The 14510-nt window shown below is 48.7% G+C and overlaps 1 protein-coding gene across 1 annotated transcript in view; it reads left to right on the top strand.

Moving 5' to 3' along the window:
• HYDIN (HYDIN axonemal central pair apparatus protein) overlaps nucleotides 1-14510 on the top strand; it is a 383856-nt gene that overhangs the window by 273124 nt on the left and 96222 nt on the right. Inside the window, 3 exon segments of the mRNA XM_065416810.1 lie at nucleotides 3676-3844; nucleotides 12087-12761; nucleotides 14120-14347. Coding sequence (XP_065272882.1) covers nucleotides 3676-3844; nucleotides 12087-12761; nucleotides 14120-14347 — 1072 coding nt within the window.

Raw genomic sequence — 14510 nt, 5'->3', positions numbered from 1 at the left:
TACACAATCCCCTTTCAGGCCAACCCATAGACTTCCTAGATAAAAGGTTAGAAACATTTCCCTTCCCTTTGCCACACACAAGTTCAGGAATCTTTTCCTTCTTGCTACAAGTTTCCACACCATCAGTAGGTAACACAACCGAATCACCTTCATGCTCTCCTTGTGCCCTGGCTAGGATATTACCCTGATCAGACAGAGTTGCTACATCCTTTACCAACCACAAACTAGCAATAGGCAAAATATAAGCACCAGAATTGTCTGGTCTCTGGGATTTTGCTAAGACACTAACTGGATGCAACTTAGTTACAGTGCCATTCTCCCCAGCAGATACAGACTTAGGACCATTCCCTTCCTGGGCTTTAGTTGAATTCAGAACCAACTCTGAGACAACTGCACTATTCTCAACCATCACAGGCTGAAAGGCACCTTCTGTCTGCTCCACAGACAAAGAAGAGCTGGAGACACCTTTTTTACCAGACACACAGCTCGGGATTTCATTTCCCTTGTCCCAGCACACAGGGCTGTTCACAGACAACTGCTTGGAGACTGAGGTAGCTTCCTCCATAGGCAAGTCAATACCCCTGACAGATACAGGCACATTTCCTTCACTATCAGTATTCTCCACACAGGAAACAGGTAAGGTATAGGGACATTCATCTTCCACTATCCCTGCCTTCCCAAACTGCTGACTAAACAAAGCCATCAGCTCACAAGGCTGCCTTGGCTCCTCCAAACTTTTCCTGCCTTCCTCTCCTTTGTCCCAGCACACAGGGCTGATTACAGACAAAGACTGGGAGAGTGGGGCAGCTTCCTTACCAGGCACCTTGCCACTCCCAACAGATAAACTGCTCTTCTTACTACACTGAGCCACGGCCAGCAAATCACAGTTACCCTTTTCAGGTTCACTTTTACAAGCTGTACTAGCCACCAATGCATCACCCATCAAAAATCCACCCTTTCCTTCCTCAGTTAGGGCTTCCACCTGACCATCCACTTTAATCTGCTCCAGAGAAACATTTTCCTGCCCAATAAGATTTTGCTGCTCTTGATTTAACTCCAGATTCACTTCTGAGACACTAGACCGACATTCAGAAACTTTATTTACAGACAAATAGCTCTTCTCAGACAAACCTTTGGAGCAACCCTCCCCAGGTAAATCATTGCCCACAATAGACAGAGGTTTAAGATCATTCCTGTCCTGTGACTGACTACCTGGACTGAACAAAGCTTTAACATTTTCCCCAATCAAAAGATCCTTAGGCAATAACTTCCTTACGCCAGCTATAACCTCATGCTTAGCACCGTTCCATTCAAGGTGGATTCTGGCTAAAGGCACACGTACAGTAAACTCATAGAGGACTACAACATTCACACTCTGATTTGGTAAATAATCTTCCTCTTTGACAAGATCTGCTTTAACAAGAGTGATGTTAGAAGCCATCATTTGCCCTAAACAGCTTTTCCCATTGACTTTTACACTCTCTGTGAATGTTTCACTACCGCTCCCATACAGAGCATGGGCACAAGTTATGGAGCCACCCTCTACTGAACACACAGTAACAGCATTTACATAAAAGGTGGCAGCGCTGGGGTACATTTGGTTACACCCAGACAACTGCTCCGAGTTATACCAACATTGTTAGAAACTGGACTTTCAAGAGGATACAATTTCTGCTTTTCTTCCCTTGCTTTTTGGACTTGGAGCTGAAGTCTTTGCACTTTTGCCTCAGCTTCTAGTTCCTGCAATCGAATTTCTGCCAGTCTTTGTTCATGCTCAAGTTGCAGTGTACTTGCTGCCTTTTGCATTTCAATTGCTTCTGCCTTCTGATCACTGGCCATTAACAGATCTCTCAGTTCTTGATTTGTAGCTTTCTGTCTAAAGCTTATCCCCTTTTCTGAATACAAATCTTTTAGGGCTTTTTTGTTAAGGCCCTCATATGCTCTTTGCTCAGCCATTGCAACTGTTCTTTAACCAACCAAACTCTCAATCCCAAAATTCAAATTTGGATAGCGTGGGGTTCTGACCCAAAGCTTAATTGACCTGGTTCTGTGGATCCAAGCACGACTACACCACTGTGACAATGCGGTTCTGGCGGAACCCAACTGAGAGTGCCAACTCAGGACAAATTGCTCAAACAGGGCAGTTACAGCCCAAGGCTGGGGGTTTTTCCACCTCTAAGGCAAACCAAACCAGCTAGACTAAGAGGACTTCGGTCTCACCCCACTGGCTAACCGCAAGTCTCACAAGCAATCTCCTTAGACACTCCAGTTTCCCAGTATCACCACCAGTGCCACTCGTTATGGGGACAAATGGTTATGAAAACCAAGACCCCAGTAAAAGAAAAAGGTTCTCCTGATCCCAAAGGACCAAGCCCCAGACCCAGGTCAATATACAAATCAGATCTTACCCACAAATCACGCTGTTGCCAATCCTTTAGAATCTAAAATCTAAAGGTTTATTCATAAAAGGAAAAAGATAGAGATGAGAGTTAGAATCGGTTAAATGGGATCAATTACATACAGTAATGGCAAAGTTCTTGGTTCAGGCTTGCAGCAGCGATAGAATAAACTGCAGGTTCAAATCAAGTCTCTGGAATACATCCCCCGCTGGGATGAGTCCTCAGTCCTTTGTTCAAAGCTTCAGCTTGTAGCAAAGTTCCTCCAGAGGTAAGAAGCAGGATCGAAGACCCAATGGAGATGAGGCATCCTCCTTATATAGTCTTTTCCAGGTGTAAGAACACCTCTTTGTTCTTACTGTGGAAAATTACAGCAAAATGGAGTCTGGAGTCACATGGGCAAGTTCCTGCATACTTTGCTGAGTCTCAAGGCATATTTGCCTTCTCTCAATGGGTCCATTGTATAGCTGATGGTCCTTAATGGGCCATCAAGCAGGCTAGGCAGAGCTAACACCAGCTTGTCTGGGATGTCACCCAGCAGCATAGCATAAGTTTGAAATACAGACAGTATAGAGCCAATATTCATAACTTCAACTACAAAATTGATACACACATATAGACAGCATAATCATAACCAGTAAACCATAACCTTGTCTTAGACACCCCATTTGACCCCCTTTATACAAGATTTTGGTGCCACTACAGAACCTTGGTTGCAACAATGATCTATATGGTTCCAGATTATATCAATAATGTCACACCCTCTCATTGACTTAATATGCGTAGTGGCACTGGCCATAAATATTAACTGTAGCCAAAGGGGTGTGAGATAGAGAATTAGGTTCTGATTCAGATAATCAACCTTATTCAGTAGGGGCGCTTATGCATATGCTTAACTTTAAGCATGTATTTAAGTCCCATTTAAGTCAGTGGGACTTACAGTCATGCTTAAAGTTAGGTACATACTTGAGTGCTTTCCTCAGTTGAGGCCAAATTTTGTTTCCCCAAAAAGAAGAAGAAAAATCAATGTGTTTGTTTTTAAATTGACGTGAGCTCAGTTATATATTGTGTGGGCTTCCAAGTGAAGGGCTGCATTATTGACCTGGAAGCTCTGCAGAGTACAGGAGGTGAGACTAGATGATCGGATGGTCCCTTTTGGCCTGAGAACTATGGAGCAAGGCCTCAAGCTCAGACTGGTGTTCTAAGAGCAGAGATTTCCCAGGGCTGCAGCAGAGCTGAGAGTTTATGCTGAGTGAGTTTTCTGTCTGTTTTGCTGAAGGGAGCTGGAGAAGTTGGCTCGAGAGCTCGAGGAAAAGAGGCACCAGCAGGAATTGGAGCGCTTGCGAGAGGAAGAAGAGATGAGGAAGAAGACCAAGCGGTGGAAGAGAGAGTCTGGAAAAGACAAAGATGAGGCCTTGGGAAAGAAAAGCCAGCTGGGAGGCAAACAGGTATGTGGTTCTGCTAATAAAGGTGTTTAAGACTGCCTCTGCCCTGACCCTGTCATAGGACACAAGCCAGCACCATAGCAGCTGGAGGTTCAATCATATGTAATTTGCTAGGCCAGGGAATCAGTAGCTAGTGATGAATATATTACATGGGTCTGTTCTTGAAGGCTGTTGGGAAACTTCAGCTCATGCACGGCACGTGCTCGCTCAGTGCGTTTCCCCGTTGAAGCATAGGACACCTGGTCTCTATAGACCACACTGACTTCTAGTTCATTTCCAGGTTCAATTGCACTGGTTGGTTTTGACCTAGAAAGTGCATGTGCTTTTAGTCCCTGGTATGTTGGAGTTGACCTTTCTTCTCATTTTGCATGGTGACATCTGATCTGCTCTTCGTGGCAAGCCATAGTGTGACGGGTTGGATCACAGAAACCCCCTTGGGAGTTGCCACCCAATGTGCAAAGACTACCCCTGCTTCTGTTTTCCCTGCCAGCTCAGGATTCCAGCACCCTGTCTTGCTGAGCCAGACACACCAGTCTGCTCTAACAAAGACTCAGGGTCTGAATCACTTGTCCCAAAGCTGCAAGTTTACCTAAAAACCAGCTCACAGGAGTGTGCTTGTCTTTAGCACTCAGATGCCCAACTCCCAATGGGGTCTAAACCCAGATAAATCCGTTTTACCCTGCATAAAGTTTATGCAGGGCAAACTCATAAATTGTTCGCCCTCTATAACACTGATAGAGAGATATGCACAGTTGTTTGCTCCCCCAGGTATTAATACATACTCTGAGTAAATTACTAAATAAAAAGTGATTTTATTAAATACAGACAGTAGGATTTAAGTGGTTCAAAGTAGTAACAGACAGAACAAAGTAAGTCACAAGCAAAATAAAATAAAATGCGCAAATCTATGCCTAATCAAACTAAATACAGATAAGTTTCTCACCAGTTCCAGAATGCTCCCTTTTACAGGCTAATCTCCCTTTAGCCTGGGTCCAGCAATCTCTCACAACCCCTGTAGTCTCGGTCTTTTGTTTCAGTTTCTTTCAAGTATCCTGGGGGGGTAGAGAGGCTCCTTCTTTAGCCAGCTGAAGACAAAATGGAGGGGTCTCCCCCAGGTTTAAATAGGCTCTCTCTTGTGGGAGGAGACCCCCCTCCTCCCTCCTATGCAAAGTCCAGCTCCAAGATGGAGTTTTGGAGACACCTGGGCAAGTCACATGCCCCTGCATGACTCAGTCTTTACAGGCCGACGCCATTGTCCACATGGTATCTTGCATGTCTCCAGGAAGACTTCTTATGTGGATTGGAGCATTCCAAGATGCATTGTTCCCCAAGTGTTTCCCGATCAGGTACTTAACCTGGCAAATTCCTTCCTAAAGAAGCTGACCAAATGCCTCACCAAGCTTACTTAGAAATCAAGCAAGCATACAGCACAAAACATATTTCAGTTATATCATACATACATTTATAAACACCCACCCATAAAGCCTTATGGGGTACGCTGTCACACCCTCCCCCTGAACTTACTGCCAGAGACTTGGACACTGTCCATGGCGGAGGCAGTATACCTAAAGTTCCTCTTTTCTGGACAGGGCATCTGCTACCCAGTTCTCCTTTCCTTTAATATGAGTAATCTCCATGTCAAACTCCTGTAGGACCAGGCTCCAGCGTAGCAGTTTGGAGTTGGTGCCCTTAGTTCGGTGAAGCCATACTAAAGGTGAATGGTCAGTTAGAATTCTGAACCTCCTATTAAAAAGGTAAGGTCTTAATTGTTTGACGGCCCACACAATGGCATAGCATTCCTTCTCTATAACAGAGTAATTCTGTTCGGCCGGGGACAGTTTTTTGCTCAGGAAGGCAATGGGATGCTTCTTACTGTCTTCCCCTGTCTGCATCAGCACAGCACCCAACCCTGTGTCTGACGCGTCAGTGCACAACTCAAAAGGCTTTTTGAAGTCAGGGCTGGCCAGCACAGGCTTCGCAGACAGGAGTGCTTTTACCTTGTTGAAGCCTTTTTGGCATGCCTCTGACCAAATGACCTTATTAGGTTGATGCTTTTTACATAAGTCCGTGATTGGGGACACAACGTCACTGAACCCCACCACAAACCTCCTGTAATAGTTTGCCAAGCCTATGAAGGATTGGACTTGCCTTTTAGTCTGGGGTACAGGCCATTTCACGATGGCTTCCACCTTAAGAGGGTCGGGGGATATTTTACCCCCCCCTACCCAGTGCCCCAGATAAGGGACTTTGGCTGCCCCTATCTTGCACTTGGAGGGCTTCGCAGTTAGCCCAGCCTCTTTGAGCTTTGATAGCACGACTTCCAGGTGCTCTCTGTGGTCACCCCAGGTGTTGCTGAATACAGCAATGTCATCTATATATGCCCTAGCATAAAGCTGCAAGCCATTTAACACTCTGTTGACCAGTCTCTGGAAGGTGGCACCCGCATTTACCAGACCAAAAGGTAACACTGTGAATTCATAGAGCCCTATGTCCGTGATAAAAGCTGATTTTTGTTGCGCCTCTCCCTCCAGAGGGATCTGCCAGTAACCTTTGGTCAGATCAAAGGTACTAAGGTACTTGGCTTGGCTCAGCACATCCAGCATGTCATCAATTCTTGGCATGGGGTATGCATCTGTTACAGTGACAGCATTGAGTTTTCTATAGTCTACACAAAATCTAACGGTGCCATCTCTTTTGGGGACCAAGACCACAGGAGAAGCCCATGCACTGTCGGAATCCTTAATCACCCCCAAGTCCAACATGCTTTGTATCTCAGCCTGAATTTGCTCCTTCACCTTGCCGGTGGCCCTATAAGGCCTGGAAGGAGGAGGTTGAGCCCCTTTTGTGAGGATCCTATGGGACAGCAAGTGCGTCCTCCCTGGTTTGTTGGAAAATACCTCACTGTACTTCTGCAGTATTGACAATGCTTCCCTCCTTTCGAGTGGTGTCAGCTCACTACAGATTTCTATACTTTCAAGGGACGACCCGTCTTGGCATTCAGCCATCAGATCAGTGAGTGGGTGTGCCTCAGTTTCCCCTTCGACGCAACAGATCATGTTTACCTCGGCCACTCTGCTGTGACAGGCTTTGAGTCTGTTTACATGTACCAATTGGGGTACCGCACCATCCAGGGGCTTTTTAACTTTATAAGTGTCCTCATTCGCCACTTCCACCACTTCAAAGGGCCCCTCCCAGGAGTTTTGCATCTTGAACTTTTTGGCAGGGCCGAGTACCATGACCAAATCTCCTACATCAAAAGTGCGTTTACAAGTATTTTTATCATACCACGCCTTTTGCTTGGCCTGACTGCTCTGGAGGTTGTTTTGTACAATCTCCATCATGTCTTTCAACTCCCTCCTGAACCTCTGGACATACTCAGTCACAGGTTCCTCCCTTACCGTGTTGCATCCTTCCCAGGTATCCCTGATGAGATCGAGGGGTCCCCTCACTTTCCTCCCATACAGAAGGTCAAATGGAGAAAAGCCTGTGGACTCTTGGGGTACCTCCCTGTAGGCATACAGCAGGAACGGTAATAGTTCATCCCAACTTTGGCCCCTTTTTTTGGCATACATCCCCAGCATGGATTTTAGGGTCCCATTGAATCTTTCCACCAGCCCATTGGCCTGGGGGTGGTAGGGGGCCGTCTTAAGCTGTTTCACTCCACACACCTTCCATAGCTCATTGAACAACTGCGACATAAAGTTTGCCCCCCGATCTGACAAAATTTCCTTAGGGAAGCCCACTCTGCTGAATATGGTGAGCAGAGCTCTTGCCACTGTCTCGGCTTCTATGTTAGACAGTGCAATTGCCTCAGGGTACCGAGTGGCGAAGTCTACTACCACCAAGATATACTTGTTCCCTCTCCGGGTGGGGCGTGGCATAGGGCCCACTATGTCTATTGCCACCCTTTGGAATGCCTCCTGGATGATGGGCAAGGGACGCAGCGGAGCCTTTTGGGGTCCCCCCGGCTTCTTCCTCTCCTGACACACCGCACAAGTCCTACAATAATCCCTCACATCATTCTGTATCCTTGGCCAGTAGAAATTCCTCCTCAGCCTGTCATATGTTCTCTGTACCCCCAAGTGACCAGCAAAGGGACTGTCATGCGCTACCAGCACTAATTCCCCCCGGTGTTGGCTGGGTACAACCAACTGCTTATAGGGTTGCCCGGGACCCTGGTTTTTCCCTACCGGGGCCTGCCTGTACAGTTTCCCGTCCTCTTCAAAAAACTTCTCCCCCCCCTCCCTTCCTGGAGTTCCCTCCGAGATACACTTTCTTATACTTTCAAGGGAGGGGTCCGCCCTTTGTCTAGCTGCAAATTCCTGACAGACAACCCTTGAGATAGCGTCCCTGGGCACTGACTGCATCTCCCCTGCCCCCACCCCTGGGAGCCTGTTGTCCTCAGCCAGACAGAGGCCTGGCTCTGCCTCTCCCATATTTGGAAGTACCCCGCCTCCCTGCACTGTTCTGTCAATGAGACCCTCCCCCAACTCCTCGATGGGTTCCAAGGTCCCCGCCCCCTCTCTGGGGACTCCCTCTGAGTCACCCACCACCATGTTCCCTGGGGCAGGAGGTGTTGGCTGTTCAGCTGCATCAGACCTACAGTCATCAGCCGGAACAGCCTCCCCCTCACAGCCTTTCTTCATGCTGCGAGTTACCACACTAACAGTCCTAGTTCTGCTGAAAAAATCATTTCCCAGCAACATGTCCGCGGGGATGTCCTCGAGCATCCCCACCAGTAAATCCCTTTCCATACCTTCCCATTCCACATGAACCTTAGCCAGGGGCACAGGGAACCTCTGCGGCCCCACCCCCTTAATGTGGGTCGTCTGCCCCGTCAGAACACTAGCATCTGGGACCACACTTGGTCGAACCAGAGAGAACTGAGCCGCCGTATCCCTCCATCCCAGACACTCCATGCCATCGATCTTGACAACCTTGATGTGTTCCCTGTCCGCTTCACTGGGCCCCATGTCCACCAAGCTGGTGTGATAAGAGGTGGGGGTGCCCTCTGGGGCCTCAGGGCTGAAGGCAACCGAGCTAACATGGGACAAGGGAGGTTTATTCTCCTTCAATTTGGGACAGCTACTCCTCAGGTGCCCTGGGGAATTGCAGTGAAAGCACCGTCTGGGATCCCCTGCTTGTGCAGGAAATTTGGGACGAGTAACAGGAGAATGGGGGGGGTGACTGCCCAGCCTCCTTTTTCCCAGACCCAGGGGTAAAACGGTGATTCTGCTTTCCCCCAACCTTATACCCCTCCACCAGTGGTTTATGTTTGATCGCAGCTTGTGCTTGTTCATAAGAGTCAGCATACTCAGCTAATTCACCCACTGCATTTACCTTTTTGTCCCACAAATACTGTTTTACCTCATCACTGCACATATTCAGGAAGTGTTCCTGAGTAACCAGATCACACATCCCTTCAAAGCTGGTAATGCCTCTCCCCCGCACCCATTTATCTACCAAATCTCTCATTTCATTGGCATAAGCCACATTACTTAATCCAGATCCCCTCTTAAGGCTCCTGAATTTAACCCTGTAGGTTTCAGGTGTAACCTGAAACTGTTTCAAAACCAGTTCCTTAAATTTACCATAGTTTGAAGCATCATCAATAGGCATCTTATTGAATATGTCCAGAGCTCTGCCAGTCAATTTTGCTATCAATGTGGTCATCTTCTGATCCTCAGGGATGGCATGGAGGGTGCACAGTCTCTCAAAGGTGATGAAATATTCGGCGATATCGCTGGACTCGTCATACTGTGGACATAGTCGCTCCCATTTGTGGATTTTTGGGGAAGTGGAGCCAGCAGGGGGAGGGTTTTGTCTCCTCGACTCCATAACAGTCAGTTCATGTTTCTGGGCCTCCCTCTGGGCCTCCATAGCCCTCTCCTGGGCAGCTGCCTCTGCCTCCGCCCTCGCTGCCGCCGCTCGCTCCCTCGCTGCCGCCGCTCGCTCCCTCGCTGCCTCCACCTCCAGAGCTCTCTTGTGGGCAGCTGCCTCTGCCTCCGCTCTCGCTGCCGCCCTCGCTGCCTCCGCCTCCATAGCTCTCTTGTGGGCAGCCTCTTCCCTTGCATGTTCTGCCTCCCTGGCACTAATTTCTAATTGTCTTAGTTCCAACTGTCTCTTATGTTCATTTTCTTTCGCTTTTGCTACCAGCCTGGCCAGCTTTAGTTTATTAGCAGCGTCACTAGTACTCATTGTCCTGCTTTCTTGTGCTGGGCTACAATCCCTCTGCAGTTCACTGAAACTGAGATCACTAGTACTCATTTTCCTGCTTTCTTGGGCTGGGCCACAACCCCTCTGCAGTTCACTGAAACTGAGATGCACTTAGCTCAGGGGATTCTTAGTTAACCAAGACTTTCACAGTGCCCAGCGTTCAGCTTTTCTGGGCAATTTGTACCCTGTGCAGTTTTAATTTCTTCTGATCTTCCGTCTTACTTATTTTGCTTCCTTTTCTGTCCCTACTTCCCTTTCCCGAAATAAGCAAACAGAAAATAACAAACCAGTAACTACTTTGTCTGTTCTCCAGCCACCACACTTAAAACTCACTTAAAATCACTACCAGTATCCCAAAACAATCAGCTGTGCACAGATCCTGCTCGACTACGCCACTGTGACGGGTTGGATCACAGAAACCCCCTTGGAAGCTGCCACCCAATGTGCAAAGACTACCCCTGCTTCTGTTTTCCCTGCCAGCTCAGGATTCCAGCACCCTGTCTTGCTGAGCCAGACACTCCAGTCTGCTCTAACAAAGACTCAGGGTCTGAATCACTTGTCCCAAAGCTGCAAGTTTACCTGAAAACCAGCTCACAGGAGTGTGCTTGTCTTTAGCACTCAGATGCCCAACTCCCAATGGGGTCTAAACCCAGATAAATCCGTTTTACCCTGCATAAAGTTTATGCAGGGCAAACTCATAAATTGTTCGCCCTCTATAACACTGATAGAGAGATATGCACAGTTGTTTGCTCCCCCAGGTATTAATACATACTCTGAGTAAATTACTAAATAAAAAGTGATTTTATTAAATACAGACAGTAGGATTTAAGTGGTTCAAAGTAGTAACAGACAGAACAAAGTAAGTCACAAGCAAAATAAAATAAAATGCGCAAATCTATGCCTAATCAAACTAAATACAGATAAGTTTCTCACCAGTTCCAGAATGCTCCCTTTTACAGGCTAATCTCCCTTTAGCCTGGGTCCAGCAATCTCTCACAATCCCTGTAGTCTCTGTCTTTTGTTTCGGTTTCTTTCAAGTATCCTGGGGGGGTGGAGAGGCTCCTTCTTTAGCCAGCTGAAGACAAAATGGAGGGGTCTCCCCCAGGTTTAAATAGGCTCTCTCTTGTGGGAGGAGACCCCCCTCCTCCCTCCTATGCAAAGTCCAGCTCCAAGATGGAGTTTTGGAGACACCTGGGCAAGTCACATGCCCCTGCATGACTCAGTCTTTACAGGCCGACGCCATTGTCCACATGGTATCTTGCATGTCTCCAGGAAGACTTCTTATGTGGATTGGAGCATTCCAAGATGCATTGTTCCCCAAGTGTTTCCCGATCAGGTACTTAACCTGGCAAATTCCTTCCTAAAGAAGCTGACCAAATGCCTCACCAAGCTTACTTAGAAATCAAGCAAGCATACAGCACAAAACATATTTCAGTTATATCATACATACATTTATAAACACCCACCCATAAAGCCTTATGGGGTACGCTGTCACACATAGATTCATACAGCTTTGGGCTGGAAGCACTGGACAGCCCTCAGCTTCCCGCCATGGTCTTTACATTCAGGGTATGCTGCCAGGTCTGTACATTCAGTAGAGCCCGATTGTCAGAGGTGCAGGGCACACACTTGTCCCATTGACTTCATTGAAGTCTCCTGCAGGAGAGAGTAATTTTGTCTGAAACCTGGGCTTGTCCAAACCACTACCCTCATTGCTGGCATCTCGAACTCAGATACAGGAGAACGCAGTAGCCTTCCCATTAAGAGACGCTGAGGATATCATCGTGCAGGGGATGTGATAGCCCTTGCACACTTGTTGTGGGAAGGTTCTGTATCAAATCAGCTAGATTGGGATCTCTTCAGGACAGGGCCCATCTCTTTGTTCTGTGTCTGTGCAGTGCCTAGCACAATGAAGTCCTGGTCCATGCCCATGGCTTCTAGGCACTACGGTAATACAAATATAATCTTACAAGCTATGAGTTAGTACTTACAAATGTTCCCTTCCTTTTCCATAATCCTGACCTCATAGGGTGCCAGTGTCGCCACTGTCAATAGGTCAGACCTCAAGCTGAACGAAGGGGTGGAGAGGAAAGGGTCTGTGAGAGAGCGTCCAGATTCTGTGGCATGTGACAAGGAGGACAAGAAAAAGCGGAGCAAACTCATTCTGCCAGATGTCCTGCCACTCGGGCTGATGCCACCCCCGATCCCGGAGCAGGAGGAAACGGAAAAGGAGGTGGTAAGTGACAGTGAGAAGAACTTGACACAGAGGTTTAAAGTCTATGACGCCGCACAGAGGGAAATTGTCCAGATTTTGTCACTCTGGGACCGGGTGCAGGGTGTCCAGCTGCCGCCCCCAGGCCTTGAGGAGACCCAGCATGAAGCGGAAGATCAGCGTCAGGCTCCGTCTGGCCGCAAGGGCCGAAAGGACAGGGAAAGGGAGCGTCAGGAAAGACTGGAGAAGGAGAGAGCCGAGAGAGAGCGGCTGGAAAAGGAGAGAGCTGAGAAGGAGCGCCTGGAAAAGCTAAAGGCACTGGCGGACTCTAAGGTGTCTGGGCTGGAGGGAGAAGGGGCAGAAGGAGCAGACAAAGACCAGGATGGAAAGAAAGACGTGGGGGTGCCATGCTTGGACTTCCATGTACTGAACTCAGAGGACACCAGTGGGAAGAGGATCTTGGAGAGTGGCAAGCTGCCAGAAGTAGAGCAGGTAAAACCACTGTCTCACATGGTGAGCAAGAGCACATGTTACTGGGCTCTGGAGCACTCGCTCAGCCTAGGGTTGCAGTGGCCAAGCTCTAATGCATGGCTGTTTGTTACATACATTAGCTCCAGGCTCTGCAGCTGGGGGCTCAGTTTTGCAAGGTTCTGAGCACCTGCTGAGAGGTGGTAGGAGTTGAGGGAGCTCAGCACCTTGCAGGATTGGGCAAATCACAGCCTCTTTCTGCCTTGGGTTCCCTCCCTGTAAACTGGGGGTGATGATTCCCACTGTTAATAAAGGTTCAGCGCTGCGTGTCTGAGAAGCACCTCAGACTGAATAAGTGCTAAGTGGTGTTATCCAGTATTATCGCCGTCTTTGTTCTTCCACTTTCATTTTCTTTTCCTCCTCTTCCTATTCCTCCTTTTTCATTCTCCTGCCATCCTCTTTCCTTTGTGTGTCTCTACTTTCTCTCCTCTCCTCTCCTCTGGTCCTGCCATCCTGGCTCCTCCCTTCTAATGGAGTTATCAGCACCACAGAGTTAGCGGCCAATGGCACAAGAGCCAGGCGGGTCATGGGGCCACAGTGCTGACATCTGTAACTTCCCAGGTAACTGAGGTGGCGAAAGATTTCTTCCCAGAGTCATGCAGGAAGGATTTCCACAGGCTGGCCATGCTCTGGGGCTTTTCCACTACACTTATGCAGCGACCCACTATCACACCTGGCTCCTGGGTGGCAGTTTAACACTCCATTTCTCTCTGTAGAGGAAAGACTTGGAGGTTAATGATTAAGGCTATGATTTAATCACGGGTATTTTTAATAAAAGTCATGGATAGCTCACGGACAATAAACAAAAAGTCCTGGCCCCTGATCTGTCCAGGACTTGTACTGTATTAATAGGCCTGACTAAACCTTAGGTGCTCTGGAAGGGGCTCCCGTGGCTGCTGCTCTGAGGGGGCGGGGGGACCTCTGGCATGCCACCGCTGCTGCTCAGGGCGGGGGGTGGCCTGGGGCCCCGTCGCTGGGGCCCTGGGGTGCGGGGCAGCTCGGCGCCCCGTCGCTGCTTCTTTGGGTTGGGGGTGGTTCAGGGCCCCGCTGCTGCTGCTCCGGGCTGCGGGGCAGCTCGGGGCCCCGCCTCTGCTGCTGCTGGAGCGGGGGCGGCCCGGGGCACTGCTGCTGCTCCGGGACCAGCTGCCTGAGACCACCTGAGCAGCTGAGGCGGCCCTGGGGTCAGCTGCATGGGCCAGTGCCGAAATCACAGAGGTCCCAGAAAGTCACGGAAGCCATGACTTCCGTGACCTCTGCGAAAGACTCGCAGCCTTATTAATGATGAATGAGGCATTAATGAAAGGCTTTCTCTCATGGCTTAGATCCTGGACGGCTTGGGGCTCGGTCCCTCAGGGCCACCCATCCCTCCGACCGCCTTTTTCTCCGTGATTCCCTACCCAGAGAAGCGGATAGCTCATGTGGCAGGAGAAGCCCTCAAGCACTTCACCTTCGTTGTGCCCGAAGATACAAATATGGATGAGGAAAAGAAGGATGCAGAGGGCAGTGCAGATGCTTCTGTCGCTGTCCCTGTGGTGAAGGTACAGGGCTAAGTGGAAATGTTGCTTTGCAGAAGGTCCCGTGGTGATGGGAATGATCAGGCTGGTGAGCCGCAAGACCTGACCATAAAATGAAATTAGCAGCAGAGAAATGACATGTCCCTGTGTCTAGGAAGATTTGGACTGACATCAGTCTCTGTGTTTGTATAGTGTGCTG

This window comes from Emys orbicularis, chromosome 14, assembly GCF_028017835.1.
Source record: "Emys orbicularis isolate rEmyOrb1 chromosome 14, rEmyOrb1.hap1, whole genome shotgun sequence".
NCBI classification, from domain to species: Eukaryota; Metazoa; Chordata; order Testudines; family Emydidae; genus Emys; species Emys orbicularis.
This window is presented reverse-complemented; position numbering and strand designations above follow the sequence as displayed.